Source organism: Oncorhynchus mykiss, chromosome 25 (genome assembly GCF_057628025.1).
Source record: "Oncorhynchus mykiss isolate SJ-2025 chromosome 25, ASM5762802v1, whole genome shotgun sequence".
NCBI lineage: Eukaryota > Metazoa > Chordata > Actinopteri > Salmoniformes > Salmonidae > Oncorhynchus > Oncorhynchus mykiss.
Window position 1 is genome coordinate 54,043,221 of NC_143046.1, and position 21,423 is coordinate 54,064,643.

Sequence of the window (21,423 nt, forward strand, 5' to 3'; positions counted from 1 at the left end):
GCCATTCCCCCCCAGAAATGTCCGGGAACTTGCAGGTTTCTTGGTGGAATAGTGGGGTAACATCTCACAGCAAGAACTGGCAAATCTGGTGCAGTCCATGAGGAGGAGATGCACTGCAGTACTTAATGCAGCTGGTGGCCACATCAGATACGGACTGTTACTTTTGATTTTGACCCCCCCTTTGTTCAGGGACACATTATTCCATTTCTGTTAGTCACATGTCTGTGGAACTTGTTCAGTTTATGTCTCAGAATCTTGTTATGTTCACACAAATATTTACACATGTTAAGTTTGCTGAAAATAAACACAGTTGACAGTGAGAGGATGCTTCTTTTTTTGCTGAGTTTATGTGGATTATCAAAATAACTACTAAGAAACAGAGCTGACTTCCTAAAAATAATGAATGACAGCCTATACTGATATACTCTTCATTGATGAATATGATTAATTTATATATTAATGAACTATTTGTTTAAATAGGTTAGGCTCATCCAATAGACACCAATCTCTTTAGAGCGTGTATGTAGGCCAATCCCACATAACTATGTTAGCAAAACTCAGGCTGAAGCCAAATTTTAGCAGCATACTCTTGCAGCCTTCGAAGACGTCTTAGCAAAATAGCCTCGGGAGACACTTTGAATAGCACTTATAAATACACAGCTAAGGGATTTAACAGCCTTCCACATCAAAGACTCTGTGTCCGACTGTGCGATCCAGATCCTGTAGCTGCAATATCTCCCACCATTGACCTCCCCAACGAGCATGCCGCATCATTATGAGAATTGGTCTGGGCGGTACAGAGCAGAGTAGAGTAGAGCAGCAGAGCAGAGCGAGTGAGCCACATCCGCCACTGGAGGGATCTAATCTGTGCAATCTGACGCTCAAGGATTTATAGGTTTAGTCAAAATTGCTTTTCTCCACTGTGGAGATTAAGTACCGTGGGATGTTTTGTTGGTCAGGCCAGAGCTGCTGCTTCTTACCCAGCCCGAAGCTGTTCTGCTGAAGACAATGTCCCAGGACCCACGCAGAGAGGTTTTAGCCCTAGTGGGGTGTGGAATTTGACTGGAATTTGAGGGGTCCACGGTGGTATGTGCACCATGCAAGTGGATACTGTGTTTGTGCTGTTCTGCGTCTGCCTCATGGGGGTTGCTGGGAGATCAGCTCATCAAAGAGGCCAAAAGCTAGAGACCTACAAACAAAGCAGGTAAATGCACCTTACAGCCTGGCATCTATTCATAAAATGCATTTTAAAATGGCATGAAATGTATAATTTGATTCACATTTTAACCCATGCCCAGATCTAAAATGTGAATCAAGTTATACATTTCATGCCATTTTAACATTTATTTTATGTATAGATGACTCTGTATTGTTTTAAAAGTGATTTCATTTAATGTAATAGTATTAATAATAAGCCATTTAGCAGACTCTTTCATCCAAAGCGATGTATGCGTGTGCGTGCACACATTTTTGCTTATGGATGGTCTCAGGAATCGAAGCCACAATCCTTGCATTGCGATCGCCATGCTCAACCAACTGACCCATATTTGATTGGTGCTGAGTGCCTGGGTGAGGTCCACTTGGTGACAATAATGTGTCACCTGTTCTGTTTTCCTCACCTGTTTCCTCACTCCACCAGGTGAATTCAGATTGATTCAGAAAGGGGATTAAGAGAGGGCACCTATATTCCAGTATCTATTTATGTTCTATTGGTGGATGTTGTGGCTGTTGCTCCATGGTGTGCTGGATGTGGCACTATTGGCAGATATAATGTATGTAATTCTGATCAGCTTATGATACATGTTTATGGAGCCCTAGCTCAACCTAGCCTAGTCATAGATCTGTTTGTGCTGTATTGTGGTGTTTAGTCACCTATTTTTGGCATGTCAACGACCATAGCTGGTGGCAAGACAGCACAAACAGATCTGGGACCAGGCTAGGCTCAATGAATACTTTGTATGAAATGCATACACTTAACAACAAACATAAGTAATTATGCGGGACTGATGGATTAATTGCTAGCTGCAAATACCATAACAAATACCACAGCATGCAAACTATGAAATATTCATTAAACGTGGTAGCTGAATTCTACAGTACAATGACAAGTGCACCCGTTAATCTCTGGTAAAGATGATAAGGATTTTTCCTATCCAAAGTGCAGGGTGCCTTTATCAGCTTTGAGTGATTTATACCCACTTAATGTATTCCAAAGGCCCTTTCATATCATAATCCCACAAACCATGTCTCCTTTAGACAGTATCACTCTCATGTGATCATGGCCCTTTGAGCTATTTTTAGGTCTGATCTGAAAACAGCAACTAGAAATCTGTTCACCATTAGACCAATCTTACAGATGGTTTATACCTACAGTGCCTTGCGAAAGTATTCGGCCCCCTTGAACTTTGCGACCTTTTGCCACATTTCAGGCTTCAAACATAAAGATATAAAACTGTATTTTTTTGTGAAGAATCAACAACAAGTGGGACACAATCATGAAGTGGAACGACATTTATTGGATATTTCAAACTTTTTTAACAAATCAAAAACTGAAAAATTGGGCGTGCAAAATTATTCAGCCCCCTTAAGTTAATACTTTGTAGCGCCACCTTTTGCTGCGATTACAGCTGTAAATCGCTTGGGGTATGTCTCTATCAGTTTTGCACATCGAGAGACTGAAATGTTTTCCCATTCCTCCTTGCAAAACAGCTCGAGCTCAGTGAGGTTGGATGGAGAGCATTTGTGAACAGCAGTTTTCAGTTCTTTCCACAGATTCTCGATTGGATTCAGGTCTGGACTTTGACTTGGCCATTCTAACACCTGGATATGTTTATTTTTGAACCATTCCATTGTAGATTTTGCTTTATGTTTTGGATCATTGTCTTGTTGGAAGACAAATCTCCGTCCCAGTCTCAGGTCTTTTGCAGACGCATCAGGTTTTCTTCCAGAATGGTCCTGTATTTGGCTCCATCCATCTTCCCATCAATTTTAACCATCTTCCCTGTCCCTGCTGAAGAAAAGCAGGCCCAAACCATGATGCTGCCACCACCATGTTTGACAGTGGGGATGGTGTGTTCAGGGTGATGAGCTGTGTTGCTTTTACGCCAAACATAACGTTTTGCATTGTTGCCAAAAAGTTCAATTTTGGTTTCATCTGACCAGAGCACCTTCTTCCACATGTTTGGTGTGTCTCCCGGGTGGCTTGTGGCAAACTTTAAACAACACTTTTTATGGATATCTTTAAGAAATGGCTTTCTTCTTGCCACTCTTCCATAAAGGCCAGATTTGTGCAATATACGACTTGATTGTTGTCCTATGGACAGAGTCTCCCACCTCAGCTGTAGATCTCTGCAGTTCATCCAGAGTGATCATGGGCCTCTTGGCTGCATCTCTGATCAGTCTTCTCCTTGTATGAGCTGAAAGTTTAGAGGGACGGCCAGGTCTTGGTAGATTTGCAGTGGTCTGATACTCCTTCCATTTCAATATTATCGCTTGCACAGTGCTCCTTGGGATGTTTAAAGCTTGGGAAATCTTTTTGTATCCAAATCCGGCTTTAAACTTCTTCACAACAGTATCTCGGACCTGCCTGGTGTGTTCCTTGTTCTTCATGATGCTCTCTGCGCTTTTAACGGACCTCTGAGACTATCACAGTGCAGGTGCATTTATACGGAGACTTGATTACACACAGGTGGATTGTATTTATCATCATTAGTCATTTAGGTCAACATTGGATCATTCAGAGATCCTCACTGAACTTCTGGAGAGAGTTTGCTGCACTGAAAGTAAAGGGGCTGAATAATTTTGCACGCCCAATTTTTCAGTTTTTGATTTGTTAAAAAAGTTTGAAATATCCAATAAATGTCGTTCCACTTCATGATTGTGTCCCACTTGTTGTTGATTCTTCACAAAAAAATACAGTTTTATATCTTTATGTTTGAAGCCTGAAATGTGGCAAAAGGTCGCAAAGTTCAAAGGGGCCGAATACTTTCGCAAGGCACTGTATATATAACTATATATCAATGGTTTATTATAGAGCAGGGTTCCCCAACTGGCGGCCCTTGGGTGATTTCATTTGGCACCCCAAGTTTTTGTATTTACATGTTTTAATTGTTGTACATAAAAGACTGTAAAAAACACCAGTAAATCAGCTCCAAGTGATTTTAATTATGGAAATCTGTTCCAATGTAACCCCACGCATATTAGAGATTTTAATATGTGATTGTGTACAAATAGATGTAAGCAAAGTTTTAAATTATAATTTTTGTTAATTATATAATTATATAATTATTATATTATAATTGTTGTTATATCTTTTTGGGCTTCTTGCGGTCAATTTGCTGCCTACAAATGATATGTAATTGTGTTCCAGCACCATCCGCTCAAGAAGAAAAATCACCCCGCGGCTGAATTAGTTGATGATCCCTGTTGTGGAGTCGGACCTCTCACAAGAGATATAGTCTATCAATAGGCATTAGGCAACGCATACTTTTACAGGACAACCATGTTTTAAATTTAAAGGAAAAAACATTGTGTTAAGATAGTGAATCACAATTATATGTTTCAGGGAAAATGTAAAGTTCTTTATTTCAAAGTTATTCAAATGAAGAGTTTATTTCCAAAATGCTATATCCACCAATTCTTCGCATTATAGACCACGGCTGTCAGCCAATCAGCATTCATGGCTTGAACCACCCAGTTGATAAATAGCGTTTGGAAATTACTCTTCAAATATTGTTGTAGATCACCAATTTCTCTCTCATGTAGACTGGAAATGATTAATTGTATGGTCATAGATGCCACACATTTTTGCAATTGAAACATAGCGGATTGGTGTGGGTGATACCAAATGTTAGTGACACATAACTTGAACCAGACCTATAAACTGGACATACTGTATATGGCTTAGACTTGAACATGTGTTATTTTCTCTCTATAAAAAACAAGCGAACAGAGTACAACAAAAACACTATCAGACCAGCTTAGCTAAGTTTAACAGACACTGATGGTATACTAACTAACCCTGACTTCTCACCCCGAAGGTGTTTCTCCAAAAGTCATGAAAAACATCCCCTGTCCTCTTGAATGGCACCAAATAACAACAATAATCAATAGTACAATCCGATTCTGAGAAATGCAATGGCGTGTTGGCTTACTGTGGTTCCAATCACAAAACTTGAGCAAACCTATTTCTGGACCGAGCAATTTTCAATTGGGATCTGTGAACTGCGATGCACTTTTAACTGAGTTTGTACTTCTTATGTGCACTTAACAGGAGTCGGTTAGTGATCATGTTGTTGACTCCGTCTGTCCAGAAAAGGCAGGCAGCTGTATAGCAGCAGCAGAACTATAGGAAGCCCAAAGGCAGTGTTCTGCAGACAGACAGACAGACAGACAGACAGACTCACAGACTCACAGACACACACATTCAGTCGTACACACACACACACACACATGCATACACACACACTGACAGACTGTTCTAGTCTCTGGTTCGTGGAGGGGATTCTGTCAAGCGGATTAGCTGCTGGGGCGTACAGAGAGGAATAGCATCCATTACCCATCAGCCCACAGCAGTTAGCACCCAGTAGCTCTCTCTCTCTGATTGTCACGGTAGATAATAATGCTGTCGGCTGTTCTCTCTCCATGCACGCCTGTGGGGCATGTCAACACATGCACTCATGCCTCTAGGCTACCCATTAATCCAGTTTAGGGTTTTAGGGGGAAATCTATTTTTGTATTCTGTTTCAAATGTTTATGCCCTGACTGGGATAATGCAATCAAAGAGACAATTCATTCAGATGTAGGATCTCTTTGAACGTTGTCAAGAGATGAGTGTGTTCTCTTGAAATAGAGTGTTTCTCTGAATGCCTTCATGCCCTTCATATCTTTTGGGATAAAAATGGCAATGAATCAGCCTGATCTATCTCCCTGAGCCAAGTTGAAAGTAAAAGAGACATTTTTGCTTAGCTGTAAAAGAAAACATGATATAAAGTGAGCTAGAAAAGTATTGGGACAGTGACATTTCTGTTTGTTTTGGCTCTGTACTCCAGCACATTGGATTTGGAAGGATACAATGACTATGAGGTTAAATACGGTCAGCTTTAATTTGAGGGTATTTTCATCAATATCAGGTAAACCGTTTAGAAATTACAGCCCTTTTTGTCCTTCCTGCAGTCCCCCCATTTTAGGGGACCAAAAGTATTGGGACAAATTCACTTATAGGTATTAAAGTAGTCAGATGTTTAGTATTTGGTTCCATATTCCTAGCACGCAATGACTGCATCAATTTTGTGGCTCTACAAACAAAATGCTGGATGCATTTTCTGTTTGTTTTGGTTGTGTTTCAGAATATTTTTTGTCCAATAGAAATGAATGGCAAATAATCTATTGTGTTATTTTGGAGTCACTTTTATTGTAAATAAGAATACAATATTTTTATAAACACTTCTACATTAATATGGATGCTACCATAATTTGTAGAGTCACAAGGTTGACGTAATCATTGCGTGCTAGAAATATGGAACCAAATACTAAAATTTTGTCCCAATACTTTTGATCTCCTAAAATGGGGGTTACTACTGTATGGACAACTTCTAAACGGTTCACCTGGTATGGATGACAATGCCCTCAAATTAAAACTGACAGTCTGCACTTTAACCTCATAGTCAGTGTATGATTTCAAATCCAAAGTGCTGGAGTACAGAGGCAAAACAACACAAAATGTGTCACTGTCAATACATTCGTAGCTCACTGTAGGCTAAGCTTTTGTATTTTTTTGCTTTGAATGATTTGTTTGTTGTTGTTGCTGCACCAAACTTCCTCTGTAATTCAGCCTCACAATACTGTCATACAATAGTCTTCAGCAAGATGATAGGTCATTACAGGGTTACTACACTTCTATGCTCCTTTGTCACTTCTTCTGTTTCTACCACCTATACTGGAATTCGTCTTGACATTTTGACCAGAAGTTGTTTGCAATCATTTTGTGATCTTTTCATTATGCCCAGGTGAATGCCACTATTTATTTCCTAAAAACAACAAACATCTTGTGATTTTTCCATCAACAGATCCAGGAGACAAACGTCAAGAATGGATGGAGAAACTCATAGCAACTCTGAAAGGTTAGAGTTCATTGTCATTGTACAAAACGCTGATCTGAAAAAGTAGGTTGCAAACTCATAGCATAAAATGAAAGGTGTTATCAATACTATTGATATTGTAAATACAGTAAAGCTGATATTGTAATTTGATACCCTACTTGACAGTGTAAAACATGTCTTTGCCCATTGAAAAAAGAGATCATCTCATTGCCTAACCCTATAAAATAACACATTTTCCTATCTACAGACCAATTCTAAAGCGAAGTTCAGACATGACAAAATCTCCCATGACAAAATCTGAGCAGCTCCTAAGAATAGATGACCATGATTTTACCATGAGACCAGCATTTGGAGGTAAGACTTTACAGGAGTCATATAATTTGTATATTTCTACCTAGTGAAATCATCAGGGTTAGTACAGTTGAAGTCGGACGTTTACACTTTAGCCAAACACATTTAAACTCAGTTCTTCACAATTCCTGATATTTAATCCTAGTAAAAATTCCCTGTCTTAGGCCAGTTAGGATCACCACTTTATTTTAAGAATGTGACATGTCAGAATAATAGTAGAGAGAATGATTTATTTCAGCTTTTATTTCTTTCATCACATTCCCAGTGGGTCAGAAGTGTACATACACTCAATTAGTATTTGGTAGCATTGCCTTTAAATTGATTAACTTGGGTCAAACATTTCAGGTAATCTTCCACAAGCTTCCCACAATAAGTTGGGTGAATTTTGGCCCATTCCTCCTGACAGACCGGGTGTAACTGAGTCAGGTTTGTAGGCCTCCTTGCTCGCATACATTTTCTATAGGATTGAAGTCAGGGCTTTGTGATGGCCACTCCAATACCTTGACTTTGTTGTCCTTAAGCCATTTTGCCACAACTTTGGAAGTATGCTTGGGGTCATTGTCCATTTGTAAGACCCATTTGCGACCAAGCTTTAACTTCCTGACGGATGTTGCTTCAATATATCCACATAATTTTCCGTTCCTCATGATGCCATCTATTTTGTGAAGTGCACCAGTCCCTCTTGCAGCAAAGCACCCCCACAACATGATGCTGCCACCCCCGTGCTTCACGGTTGGGATGGTGTTCTTCGGCTTGCAAGCCTCACCCTTTTTCCTCCAAACATAACGATGGTCATTATGGCCAGACAGTTCTATTTTGATTCATCAGACCAGAGGACATTTCTCCAAAAAGTACGATCTTTTTCCCCATGTGCACTTGCAAACCGTAGTCTGGCCTTTTTTATGGTGGTTTTGGAGCAGTGGCTTCTTCCTTGCTGAGCGGCCTTTCAGGTTATGTCGATATAGGACTCGTTTTACTGTGGATATAGATACTTTTGTACCCATTTCCTACAGCATCTTCACAAGATCCTTTGCTGTTGTTCTGGGATTGATTTGCACTTTTTGCACCTAAGTACATTCATCTCTAGGAGACAGAATGCGTCTCCGTCCTGAGCGGTATGACAGCTGCGTGGTCCCATGGTGTTTATACTTGCGTACTATTGTTTGTACAGATAAACGTGGTACCTTCAGGCATTTGAAATTGCTCCCAATGATGAACCAGACTTGTGGAGGTCTACAATTGTTTTTCTGAGGTCTTGCCTGATTTCTTTGATGTTCCCATGACATCAAGCAAAGAGGCACTAAATTTGAAGGTAGGCCTTGAAATACATTCACAGGTACACCTCCAATTGACTCAAATGATGTTAATTAGCCTATCAGAAACTTCTAAAGCCATGACATCATTTTCTGGAATTTTCCAAGCTGTTTAAAGGCACAGTCAACTTAGTGTATGTAAACTTCTGACCCACTGGAATCGTGATACAGTGAATTATAAGTGAAATAATCTGTCTGTAAACAATTGTTGGAAAAATGACTTGTTTCATGGACAAAGTAGATGTCCTAACCGACTTGCCAAAACTATAGTTTGTTAACAAGAAATTTGTGGAGTGGTTTGAAAAACGTGTTTTAACGACTCCAACCTGAGTGTATGTAAACTTCCGACTTCAACTGTATGTGAAAAACATGCTCCACATAAGATTTGAAGGTGCACTTCATCAATGTGCGTACTGTGCATCAACAGTGATGCACAAATTACTTTGAGGGCAATGTACAAATAGTTTATTCGCTCCTTTTAGTTGTTTGTAGTTGCTTTTAAAAATATATATATATTGTTGCTTAGAGCATAATTTTTTCCCTCGAACGGGGTCGTCCAATCTATCCAATGGTCTTATCAGCTCAGGCCTCCAAAAGCCCTTATGACATCAGCAACATGACAAGCTGTACATTGGCATGCTAGTACTCTTTCTTTTAACAGGGATGTTGACAGAGTGTTTGTGGTTTCATGGTCAATGTACAGGAATTTGCTGTTGTGGGATTAAAGGCCCTGCATGTGGGATCTATTGTATTAGTGAGAGGCTTAATGGGTTCTCATGTTAAAGTAACATGTTCTTTTTTTAGTTATTTACATGTTTGGAATCCATAATACCTCGAGGGCGGCCATCTCAGGTCAGAGATACATCAATGATCAAGGCCAAATGACAAAATGTGTTTCACACAAGCCCATGGATCAAGCAACGTGGGTTGCTGAAAATTAATGTCATATTTTTGACCAGAACAATGGCCAAATATATATTGTTTTATGTGTTTTATGAATATATAAAAATAAACAATAACAGACTGTAAGAGTAATCTGAGTGATAAAAATATCACACTATGAATGATCCTCCTTTAAAATGTCTACTATTAGGCCTCCCGAGTGGCGCAGTGGTCTAAGGCACTGCATCGCAGTGCTAGCTGTGCTACATGAGATTCAGGCTCTGTCGCAGCCGGCTGCGACCGGGAGACCCATGGGGCGGCGCACAATTGGCCCAGCCTCGTCCGGGTTAGGGGAGGGTTTGGCCGGCAGGGATGTCCTTGTCCCATCGCACACTAGCGACTCCTGTGGCGTGCAGTGCACTCTGACACGGTTGCCAGGTGCACGGTGTTTCCTCCGACAAATTGGTGCGGCAGGCAGGCTTCCGGGTTAAGTGGGCAAAAAATGTCTCCTTTTGCCACACCAGCTCCAAATCTGTCTGGAAGAGAGAGAAAAAACCTCAATAGCTTCCAGATGTTTGACGCTGCAACAAATTGATCCATTGTGACCTAATTGTATTCCTGTACAATGGCGGATGATGGCGAGTAAAGGCTAAAATAGGTAAAAAAAATAGCCAGTCATGGCACAAGCAAATCCAGCCTATTAATAGGCCTACACTGTATTTGAATAAAACTACTGTATACTACACACAAGCCTAGTCACAATACACTCAGTGGCCAGTGTATTAGGTATACCCATCTAGTTTCGAGGCAGACACCAATGCATGAATGAATGAATGAATGAAGGAAAAACTGTAGTGCTCTTCTGATTACATTTCTTTGATTTTGATAAGAGGTCAAATATAGTAAATTCAATCTGAAAATCTACTCTCTCATGGAACTTTCTATTAATATAATTGTCTTTAATTACAGGACCCCCTATTCCAGTTGGGGTAGATGTTCAGGTTGAAAGTCTGGACACAATCTCTGAAGTGGATATGGTGAGTGGGATTTGAGTCTCTTTATTACACCGTGAAGAGTAATCGTTCCTAGCCTGGTGTAACAAGCCTCATAGCGCGATAGCTCACATTCTGTTTCACTCGAAGCGAAAGGAAACGTGAGCACAGCAATGAGTCTGCTTGACCAAGCTAAATCTTTGGCCTATACTATTGCAAAAGTATTCCACTATCTAGAAAATGTTTCAACCAGAGAAGCCTTTCATGAATATTACGTAAGCACAAAAAATGAAGCTCACTCAAATCAGATATCTCATATGTGGAATCCTCCAACACATGCTGTACCTACATTCAATACAAAAAAGCAGCTTCATCGATAGGTGTCATTGTCCCCCAACAGAGGGCATCACCACCGCCATAACATGCCCCTGTTGTGTTGTTTCAGGACTTCACCATGACCCTGTACCTGCGGCACTACTGGAAAGACGAGCGCCTGTCCTTCCCCAGCACCAATAACCAGAGCATGACCTTCGACAGCAGGCTGGCCAAGAAGATCTGGGTTCCTGACATGTTCTTCGTCCACTCCAAGAGGTCCTTCATCCACGACACAACCACGGACAACGTCATGCTGAGGGTGCACCCTGACGGAAACGTGCTCTACAGTCTAAGGTAGCTGCTCAGCTCTCCTGTATTAGAATGATGAGAACTGGGCCGTGTCCATGTCCATTAGGGCACGGACACAACGGAACGGAACACTAAAACAAGCGTTTCTTATTGGACAGGTTCCGATAGTACCCCCGTTTCCGAACGTTTTCATGCTAGCTGAACACGACCCTCGTTACATGACTTACCCTCAAGGGTATTGGATTTAGCGCTGAGCTCATGTTCAAACTGATTTATCAAGGTATATGAAGAAGGCCAATTTGTTGGACTGCTAAACAAAGTTATTGAAAATGCTACTTAGTAAGCATGTAATGTTACCATATGGGAAAGGTTTGATCAGGTGCGAGCAACCTTCCTGGGTTGTTGAATTGGACAACCTGGGACACTTGAATGAGTTATCTTAACACGTATTTTGTCCATTGAATAAATTATGTACATTGAAAGATATACAGTGCGTGACATAATTTTTCCATTTTATGAGACAGATGGACAACACTGAAAGGGATGCTACACACTTTCCCTTCCCCAGCCAAATAGAGACCTCATGTAACCCATGTTATACATAAGTCATTCAGTGACATCCCACTGGGCAAAAACTGGTTGATTCAACACTGTTTCCACATAATTTCATCCCAAAAAATAATGTCATGACGTTGAATCAATGTGGAAAACTGATTGGCTTTGCCAATAGTAATCAACGTAGGGGCATTTTGTCGTCTTTTTTTCACCCAATGACATAGTGACATTTTTTGGATTGAATTCACATTAGTTGAAAACTCAACCAAATGTAAATCAAAACTAGACGTTAAGTCAGGCTATGGTGTCACTTTTGTTCTAACAGAATCACAGTCACGGCCATGTGCAACATGGACCTGAGTCGCTTCCCTCTGGACACACAGACCTGCTCGCTGGAGATAGAAAGCTGTGAGTGCATCTCTCAACTTCACCATTTACCTACACATCTCTGATGACATTTGATCCAGTTTTATCACAATCATGTGAGGTATTCATTGGGGGGTTTTTAACGTTCTCTCATCAGACGCGTACACGGACGATGACCTCATGCTGTACTGGAAGAAAGGCAACGAGTCACTGAACACGGACGAGAGGATATCTTTATCTCAGTTCCTCATCCAGAAGTTCCACACCACTACAAAGCTGGCCTTTTATAGCAGTACAGGTAACCCTGAAGTCACATATTTACTAAGACAACCATATGGGCCACATTAAACTGCCATGTGGGCCGCATTTAGCCAGCGGGTCGTGAGTTTCAGACCTCTGCACTGTGGGAATGGAAACAAATGAAAGGGACAGGATCTGCGTAGAATATCAACTGTGTTCTTTTTCCTTCCCAGGCTGGTACAACCGTCTGTACATCCACTTCACTCTACGACGCCACGTCTTCTTCTTCCTGCTCCAGACCTACTTCCCTGCCACCCTCATGGTCATGCTGTCCTGGGTCTCCTTCTGGATTGACCGCAGGGCTGTCCCCGCTAGGGTCCCCTTGGGTAGGAAAGGCCCTTGCCAGAAGGACAAGAAAGTTTCTAGCTCTAGGTTTAATGGATATTTCAGTTTTCTATTTGAGATGTAGTACAGTCTTGATGCTCATGCGTTTGATTGTGATGTTTGGTCTCAATGGTGGCCCCAATGAGGTTTTAAAATGAACTGTAAACTAAAAAGCTATTTCAATGGAGATCGGTGTCAAATCACCTAGGTTGCTGAACCCTCTTGTTTTGACTCTGTCCAGGTATCACCACGGTGCTCACCATGTCCACCATCATCACTGGAGTCAACGCCTCCATGCCCAGAGTGTCCTACATCAAAGCAGTAGACATCTACCTGTGGGTCAGTTTTGTGTTTGTCTTCCTCTCGGTCATAGAGTATGCAGCGGTCAACTACCTCTCGACCGTGCAGGAACGGAAAGAGAGGAAGCTAAGAGAAAGGGTACATTTTGTTTAATTTCATTAACATGAAATGTTTTTCTGCTTCTCTGTATTCATTTAGTTTTAGGGGCAACATCTGGTGCATTGCTCATATCGCTCCATATGCCAAATGTTGTGGCATACGGAGCTTAAACTACATAAGTAGCCTCAGGAGGAAGTCCCCGAAAACTTTTCTTGCCTCAAACAACCTTCTTTAGAAGCCCTATGCAAAATAAGTTACATATTAGTGTCTATAAAGCCACTTCAAATACTTCGGTTTTGTAGTTTAAGTCTTGTCCGTTAATTCACCTTTTACCTCCGCCTACTTGCAGTTGCCCTGTACCTGTGGTATTGGCAACCCGGACGACATGACGTGCGACCCCCAGATCTCCGGCTACACCACCATGGACGTCAACCGCACAGCGAACTATGGCACAGCAGGGAACTATGGGATGCCAGAGAACGGCGGCAGGCAGGAGAGGATGTTGGCCCAGGTGGTTCTGGGGGATCCCCAGCTCACGGGCCAGGTAAAGAGGCCAGGCTATGTGAACATTTGGATAGACACCCACGCCATAGACAAGTACTCACGGGTCCTATTCCCTGGTTCCTATGCCCTGTTTAACATCATCTACTGGTCTATCTACTCCTAACGCCTGGCCTGTGCCACAAATGGGGAAGGACCCTTCTACCCTATCACACTCACATGCTGCAGTTAGAGCACAACATGGTCATATTTATTAAGCACTAAATGGGCAGAGAACTGACTCAAACAGGGAGGGAGTGGGACTACATGAACTTGTCGATTTTTAGAGGGTGCCCTAATGAATATGACCCAGGACTCCACTGTGACTCTATTAACAGGGATAGTGGCCACATAGAGAACATGTTTTTGTCTGTTTTTCAAGACAGCGAAAGAGATTGAGATATGGCTTATAAAATGCAAGGAACATTGCCTTCTTGACCGAGCCTCTTAAATGGACTTATTTAAATATGTACTCTTTCCATGTGTATTCAAGAAAACAGTTATAAGGGTTTATTGTCATTTCCACTGAGCCACCGGGTCAAGCATTACAAAATTGGGTGCAGTATTTTTATTTAAACATCCACTGAAAATGTTCAGTTACAATATGGTTTCTCAAACATCAGACTAATTAATATTGATAACTGGTGCATCGGGGTTGAAAAACTATTTTTGATTGCAATGTTTTGGGAGTGTCAAATTTTGAAATACAATGTTGTTTGCACATGTGAATTATTTTCCATAGAACGTATAGCCCCTTGTTGATTATATATTTGACATTGAGATGTTTTTTTTTTTATTATGGTCACCATTAATTAAAACTTTTTGGGATTGTGTCATATTGATTGATTGTGACCAATGGACAACTAAGCAACTGAAAAACAACATTGATAGGTTTTAGATCTGAATGCTTGCCCACCGGGTGAAGGGCCTTGACATGAAGTGTATATATTAGTGACTTAGCATGACTATGACTAGACAGTGCCCCGGAGAGTGCTATCCCTTTAAACTCTAAAGCCTGAATTTCAGGTGATATCTTTACATTTTTCGTATTTGCAGTTCTAAAATATGAACACACTGTTTGGATGTTATGTATCGTTGCTTCTGATCTTAAACACTAGTTTGTTGGTAATAAGCAACCATTTGACCTTTGTGCTAATTTTCACAGCAATAGCACAACTACATGTGACACGAATAGATAAGAAACAAACCGGTTAGGTTATTTGAAGCCAAAATGTACAAATCACTTTAGGCTGTTTTCTTTTCCACTATTTTGAGACTTTTGAAGTTAATGTCTCTTCGTGTATATTATTATGTGAGATTCACTGTATTAGTTGTTTCGGGTTTTAGAGTTCATTCCCCTTTGAATCCGTTTGAATAAATAACCTCGTAGATAACCTCATATATAGCTACAGGATGGATATATTATTGTCTTACTAGGAGAGATTGTGTCTTCAAATACCCCCTTATTTTTTATAATCAATATGAGCATAAATCACTCAACACACCTATGTAAAAGCTATGTTGTGATCATTGTTAAACATATTTAATAAATGTGCTGTTTTCTGAGAAAGAGGAAGTCATTGCATCTGAAATGGAAGAACATGTTTTGAACTAGCCTAAAGACATGGAAATTGACATATTACAGTAATTGCAATGCTGCAGCGTCTCATTAGAAACTTTGCTTTATGGTGTATTAGAATTGCTTCATTGATAACAATGATTACCATTCTTCGAAAATCATGAGCAACTTGGCACTGATTGCAGACTAGAGGTAGTTTGAATCAATACTTCCTGTTAATCACGAGGTCATCAATGTTTTTTTTTTCATGAATGTGTGGAGCCAGTAGTGTCCTTGTCTTTCGGTCCTTGCTCCTGCTTCAGTTTGGCCTCAGAGAATTCCACCCTCATCTTGTGAAACAGCTCAGGGCAGCACAGCACATCCACAGCTGTCATGGCCAGGGCCTTGGCCGTCCGGAGTGTGTAAAACTGGGCCTTTTCTGCACCTGGACCGTTCAATGGAATAGGCATATGTGAATCAGTGGAGGCTGCTGAGGGGAGGATGGCTTATAAGCCATCCTCCCCTCAACAGCCTCCACTGATGTGAATAATGTCATAATGGTCAGAAAATCAGTCTGTACCAGGGTCCATTTTGTATCCATTTTATAGAGCTTAAAATAGGCTGAAGTCAAGTTGAGCAGTACCCATCTCTTTTTATTACTGGATCCTACCTGCAGCTGCGGTGTACTCCTCAGTGTGGTTCAGTGCATCGGTGCCAATGTAAAAGAAAGGGTGTATCCCAGGGACGACAAATGACACGTTGCCAAAGTCAGTGGAACCTGCCAAGACATAGACAAGACTATGAAGACAAGTGCTCATCTCCAGTAATATTACTCCCTCTACAATTATTATTATTTCATTTTTGCTACCTGAGAAATTGTTCTGCACTTCCACAAACTCAATCCCCAAGGCTCTACCATTCTCTTCGTAGAGCTGTGCAAGGGTGGTGTTGGGAAGGATGTTGGAATATGTGTGGTTTGGATAAGTTATCTCCACCTATGGGAAATAAACTTACACGACTTAACCATCCAACATATTTTCCCTCAACCTTGATGGCAAACAAGGGACAACGGAAGAAAATGCTATTTTGAGCATGCTTACTTGACAACCAGTTGCCATGGCAGCTGACCTGAAGCAGGCCTCTGCCTTGGCTTTGAGGTCAGACAGGTCCGTGACCAGTGGAGTGCGCAAGTAATACTCCAGCTCGGTGTAGGCTGGGATGATGTTAGGCTTCACTCCACCATGTTTGATGATGCCTGTTGAAGAAGACAAAGAAGAAACCAATTGAACCTTTATGTCCGATAAGGAAGAGGTGTACACAGAGACTGTGGATCAGCCAGGTATGGTGGTTTGCTCAACAGCTGTTACAGTATGAAGCCATCAATGGTGTACACAAAGACTTGATACATTACTGCACAGGCGCAACAGGTGAATACCAAAATATCACTTTACTTTCAATGGTTATGCCCACACATGCAGGCAGGGGCACAACTTTGGTTTTAGAAGTGTGGGGTGGGGGTTGGGGACATTATATACAGTGCCTTGCGAAAGTATTCGGCCCCCTTGAACTTTGCGACCTTTTACCACATTTCAGGCTTCAAACATGAAGATATAAAACTGTATTTTTTTGTGAAGAATCAACAACAAGTGGGACACAATCATGAAGTGGAACGACATTTATTGGATATTTCCATTTTAACACCTGGATATGTTTATTTTTGAACCATTCCATTGTAGATTTTGCTTTATGTTTTGGATCATTGTCTTGTTGGACGACAAATCTCCGTCCCAGTCTCAGGTCTTTTGCAGAATGGTCCTGTATTTGGCTCCATCCATCTTTCCATCAATTTTAACCATCTTCCCTGTCCCTGCTGAAGAAAAGCAGGCCCAAACCATGATGCTGCCACCACCATGTTTGACAGTGGGGATGGTGTGTTCAGCTGTGTTGCTTTTACGCCAAACATAACGTTTTGCATTGTTGCCAAAAAGTTCAATTTTGGTTTCATCTGACCAGAGCACCTTCTCCCACATGTTTGGTGTGTCTCCCAGGTGGCTTGTGGCAAACTTTAAACGACACTTTTTATGGATATCTTTAAGAAATGGCTTTCTTCTTGCCACTCTTCCATAAAGGCCAGATTTGTGCAATATACAATTGATGATTGTTGTCCTATGGACAGAGTCTCCCACCTCAGCTGTAGATCTCTGCAGTTCATCCAGAGTGATCATGGGCCTCTTGGCTGCATCTCTGATCAGTCTTCTCCTTGTATGAGCTGAAAGTTTAGAGGGACGGCCAGGTCTTGGTAGATTTGCAGTGGTCTGATACTCCTTCCATTTCAATATTATCGCTTGCACAGTGCTCCTTGGGATGTTTAAAGCTTGGGAAATCTTTTTGTATCCAAATCCGGCTTTAAACTTCTTCACAACAGTATCTCGGACCTGCCTGGTGTGTTCCTTGTTCTTCATGATGCTCTCTGCGCTTTTAACGGACCTCTGAGACTATCAGGTGCAGGTGCATTTATACGGAGACTTGATTACACACAGGTGGATTGTATTTATCATCATTAGTCATTTAGGTCAACATTGGATCATTCAGAGATCCTCACTGAACTTCTGGAGAGAGTTTGCTGCACTGAAAGTAAAGGGGCTGAATAATTTTGCACACCCAATTTTTCAGTTTTTGATTTGTTAAAAAAGTTTGAAATATCCAATAAATGTCGTTCCACTTCATGATTGTGTCCCACTTGTTGTTGATTCTTCACAAAAAAATACAGTTTTATATCTTTATGTTTGAAGCCTGAAATGTGGCAAAAGGTCGCAAAGTTCTAGGGGGCCGAATACTTTCACAAGGCACTGTATATATATATATCACAGTTGAAGTTGGAAGTTTACATACACCTTAGCCAAATACATTTAAACTCAGTTTTCACAATTCCTGACATTTAATCTTAGTAAAAATTCCCTGTCTTAGGTCAGTTAGGATCACCACTTTATTTTAAGAATGTGAAATGTCAGAATAATAGTAGAGAGAATGATTAATTTCAGCTTTTATTTATTTCATCACATTCCCACTGGGTCAGAAGTTTACATACACTCAATTAGTATTTGGTAGCATTGCCTTTAAATCGTTTAACTTGGGTCAAACGTGTTGGGTAGCCAAAACAAGCTTCCCACAATAAGTTGGGTGAATTTTGGCCCATTCCTCCTGACAGAGCTGGTGTAACTGAGTAAGATTTTGTAGGCCCTCGTTGATCGCACACGCTTTTTTCAGTTCTGCCCACAAGTGTTCTATAGGATTGAAGTCAGGGCTTTGTGATGGCCACTCCAATACCTTGACTTTGTTGTCCTTAAGCCATTTTGCCACAACTATGGAAGTATGCTTGGGGTCATTGTCCATTTGGAAGACCCATTTGCGACCAAGCTTTAACTTCCTGACTGATGTCTTGAGATGTTGCTTCAATATATCCACAGAATTTTCCTTTCCTCATGATGCCATCTATTTTGTGAAGTGCACCAGTCCCTCCTGCAGCAAAGCATCCCCACAACATGATGCTGCCACCCCCGTGCTTCACGGTTAGGATGGTGCTCTTTGGCTTGCAAGCCTCACCCTTTTTCCTCCAAACATAACAATGGTCATTATGGCCAAACCGTTCTATTTTTGTTTCATCAGACCAGAGGACATTTCTCCACAAAGTACAATCTTTGTCCCCATGTGCAGTTGCAAACCGTAGTCTGGCTTTTTTATGGCGGTTTTGGAGCAGTGGCTTCTTCCTTGCTGAGCGGCCTTTCTGGTTATGTCGATATAGGACTCGTTTTACTGTGGATATAGATACTTTTGTATCTGTTTCCTCCAGCATCTCCACAAGGTCCTTTGCAGTTGTTCTGTGATTGATTTGCCCCTAAGTACGTTCATCTCCAGGAGACAGAACGCGTCTCCTTCCTGAGCGGTATGACGGCTGCGTGGTCCCATGGTGTTTATACTTGTGTACTATTGTTTGTACAGATGAACGTGGTACCTTCAGGTGTTTTTAAACTGCTCCCAAGGATTGACCAGACTTGTGGAGGTAAAAAAATAAAACATTGTAGACATTTAGGTCTTGGTTGATTTCTTTTGATTTTCCCATGATGTCAAGCAAAGAGGCACTGAGTTTGAAGGTAGGCCATGAAATACATCCACAGGATCAAATTATGTTCATTCGCCTATCAGAAGCCTCTAAAGCCATGACATCATTTTCTGGAATTTTCCAAGCTGTTAAAGGCACAGTCAACTTAGTGTATGTAAACTTATGACCCACTGGAATTGTGATACAGTGAATTATAGGTGAAATAATCTGTCTGAAAACAATTGTTGGAAAAATCACTGCACAAAGTAGATGTCCTAACCGACTTGCCAAAACTATAGTTTGTTAACAAGAAATTTGCAGAGTGGTCAACCTGAGTGTATGTAAACTTCTGACTTCAACTGTACACCTCCCGTCCCCAGTGAAAGTTGGCGCCTCTGCATGCAGGCACATGACAGTAGGAGCCTCTCTCATTCGTCACTTACCATGGAGTCTCCAGTCTGGCTTCAGCTGCTGCCTCAGAACTGACAGGCTGTTGTACGCTAGCACTGCTGCATCCAGGGCATTGACCCCCTCCCAGGGGTACGCTGCAGCATGAGACGCCTTCCCATGGTACTTCACTGTCACACTGAGAATAGATTAACAGAGATGGAACCCAAAATGGAAGCATATATAACAGTCAGTTAAAATGTTGTAAAACTGGAACCGGATACAGACGGCAGAAACAGAATCTCACTCTGTGATGGATACACAGGGTAGGAAGGCAACATCCTGCTGAGCGGGGTGAGCCATGAAGACAACATCCATGTCTTCAAATGCCCCAGCCAGGATGAGGTCAACCTTCCCTCCTCCATCCTCTTCTGCTGGGGTCCCAAGAACTGTCACCTATGGCAATGACACATGGCTGTGTTTACTGAGGCAATGTAATCAATCAGTAGGTCAATCGATAATTTATTCAAATGGCAGATGGTGACATTTTATCCATGCACAATAAATTAGTAAGTGGACAAATGGACACACCTTTAATGCCACAATATATGCACTCCCTGCTGGAAAAATGTACCTTTACACGGAGAGGAGTCAGACAGTCTGTTGGTTCTCTTACTAATCCTAATGCACCCGTCAGCCCTAGTGCAGCAGCCACACCGACTTCTGCTATAAGGTTGTGTCCACATGCATGGCCAATACCTGGCAACGCGTCGTACTCGCATAGGAATCCCACATTCAAAACTCTGTCGCCGTCTTTGCCACCAAATGGGCCCCATGTCGCCCTAACTGCGGTAGGCAGTTTGTAGTGACTTTCAACCTCCCATAAGTTATCATCAGAGAGAAAACGAACGAGCCTGTCGTGCGACTGTTTCTCCCCATATGCAAGCTCTGGACACCTCCATATGTCTTGGCTTAGAACGAACAGTTTGTCTTGAATTGTGTCTATGCAGGTTCCAATATTGTGTTTCAACTGCATTCGATTTTCATGCGATTGAGAGCCTAGTGCCATAATCTTTTTTTTTTTTTGCAGTCCAGCAAACTCGTAATAGTCTTGCGCAGTAAAAGTTGTTTATGTTTTTTATTTCTCTGTGGCAGATGATTTTCAGCTGGCAGAGGTTGCCATCTACTGTCTGGAGTAAGAATGTGCACTTATTCAATGTGAGGTATCTGAGGAAGGCTGTAGTTATTATGGGGCTATAATTTAAACCATTCTGAAATTAACTAGGCCTGAAATTTAAATAGGCCTGAAAAGCATTTGTTTTAATCTATAGATGGTCATAAGCAAGGCTGAGACTGTTTTGAATGGTGTCCTTTTTGCAATCTCACATATGTAGGCTAAACGAGAAGCGAATCGAGTGAAGTCCATCAACCTCCTGCATTTCAATTAATATGAAGAGGTTGTTTTTCACTCTTACTACACTAGAGGGACCCAAAGTAATATGTTTGTGCCGATGCAAGCAACACGCTTCATGGTTGTTATTACTGTATTATATATCACTGCCTACAGCACTTAAAATCCTATTATTTGACAGAATGAGGGTTTAGCAGCAATTATTTCAGAATCCATTTTGTG

General features: G+C 41.4%; 2 protein-coding genes across 6 annotated transcripts; one reads left to right on the forward strand and one right to left on the reverse strand.

Annotated features, from left to right (window-relative positions):
* Nucleotides 1–552: 552 nt before the first annotated feature.
* Nucleotides 553–15,316, forward strand: LOC110505300 (gamma-aminobutyric acid receptor subunit rho-1-like). Of its 2 annotated transcripts, none has more exons than XM_021584446.3 (10): nt 553–1,204; nt 7,068–7,121; nt 7,348–7,454; nt 10,616–10,683; nt 11,084–11,307; nt 12,143–12,225; nt 12,341–12,481; nt 12,657–12,809; nt 13,049–13,245; nt 13,556–15,316. In XM_021584446.3, the coding sequence occupies exons 1-10, from the start codon at nt 1,089–1,091 to the stop codon at nt 13,871–13,873; spliced, it is 1,461 nt and encodes a 486-aa protein (XP_021440121.1). In that variant the 5' UTR covers nt 553–1,088; the 3' UTR covers nt 13,874–15,316. The 2 variants fall into 2 exon arrangements, with proteins under 2 accessions (XP_021440121.1, XP_021440122.1); XM_021584447.3 differs by having other exon boundaries at nt 13,049–13,146.
* Nucleotides 14,300–20,947, reverse strand: LOC110505301 (peptidase M20 domain-containing protein 2). 4 transcript variants are annotated; one of them, XM_021584448.3, is made up of 7 exons: nt 20,425–20,947; nt 20,098–20,246; nt 19,847–19,989; nt 16,405–16,559; nt 16,173–16,299; nt 15,975–16,082; nt 14,300–15,749 (listed from the first exon to the last, which is right to left on the reverse strand). In XM_021584448.3, exons 1-7 carry the CDS (start codon nt 20,857–20,859, stop codon nt 15,571–15,573), a joined length of 1,296 nt encoding a protein of 431 aa, XP_021440123.2. In that variant the 5' UTR covers nt 20,860–20,947; the 3' UTR covers nt 14,300–15,570. The 4 variants fall into 4 exon arrangements, with proteins under 4 accessions (XP_021440123.2, XP_090076636.1, XP_021440124.1 ...); XM_021584449.3 differs by having other exon boundaries at nt 15,264–15,749; nt 20,382–20,506; XM_090220510.1 differs by lacking the exon at nt 16,173–16,299 and having other exon boundaries at nt 20,425–20,918.
* Between the last annotated feature and the right edge of the window lie 476 nt (nt 20,948–21,423).

Excerpts from the sequence above, each read along its gene's own strand:
- LOC110505300 (XM_021584446.3), top strand. The coding sequence starts at position 1,089 with ATGTGCACCATGCAAGTGGATACTGTGTTTGTGCTGTTCTGCGTCTGC. Across the intron at positions 10,684-11,083 it reads CAATCTCTGAAGTGGATATG|GACTTCACCATGACCCTGTA; the intron begins GTGAGTGGGATT and ends GTGTTGTTTCAG. Across the intron at positions 13,246-13,555 it reads AGAGGAAGCTAAGAGAAAGG|TTGCCCTGTACCTGTGGTAT; the intron begins GTACATTTTGTT and ends GCCTACTTGCAG.
- LOC110505301 (XM_090220508.1), bottom strand. The coding sequence starts at position 20,859 with ATGGCACTAGGCTCTCAATCGCATGAAAATCGAATGCAGTTGAAACAC. Across the intron at positions 16,300-16,404 it reads CCATGGCAACTGGTTGTCAA|GTGGAGATAACTTATCCAAA; the intron begins GTAAGCATGCTC and ends TATTTCCCATAG. Across the intron at positions 15,750-15,974 it reads GGAGTACACCGCAGCTGCAG|GTGCAGAAAAGGCCCAGTTT; the intron begins GTAGGATCCAGT and ends TGAACGGTCCAG.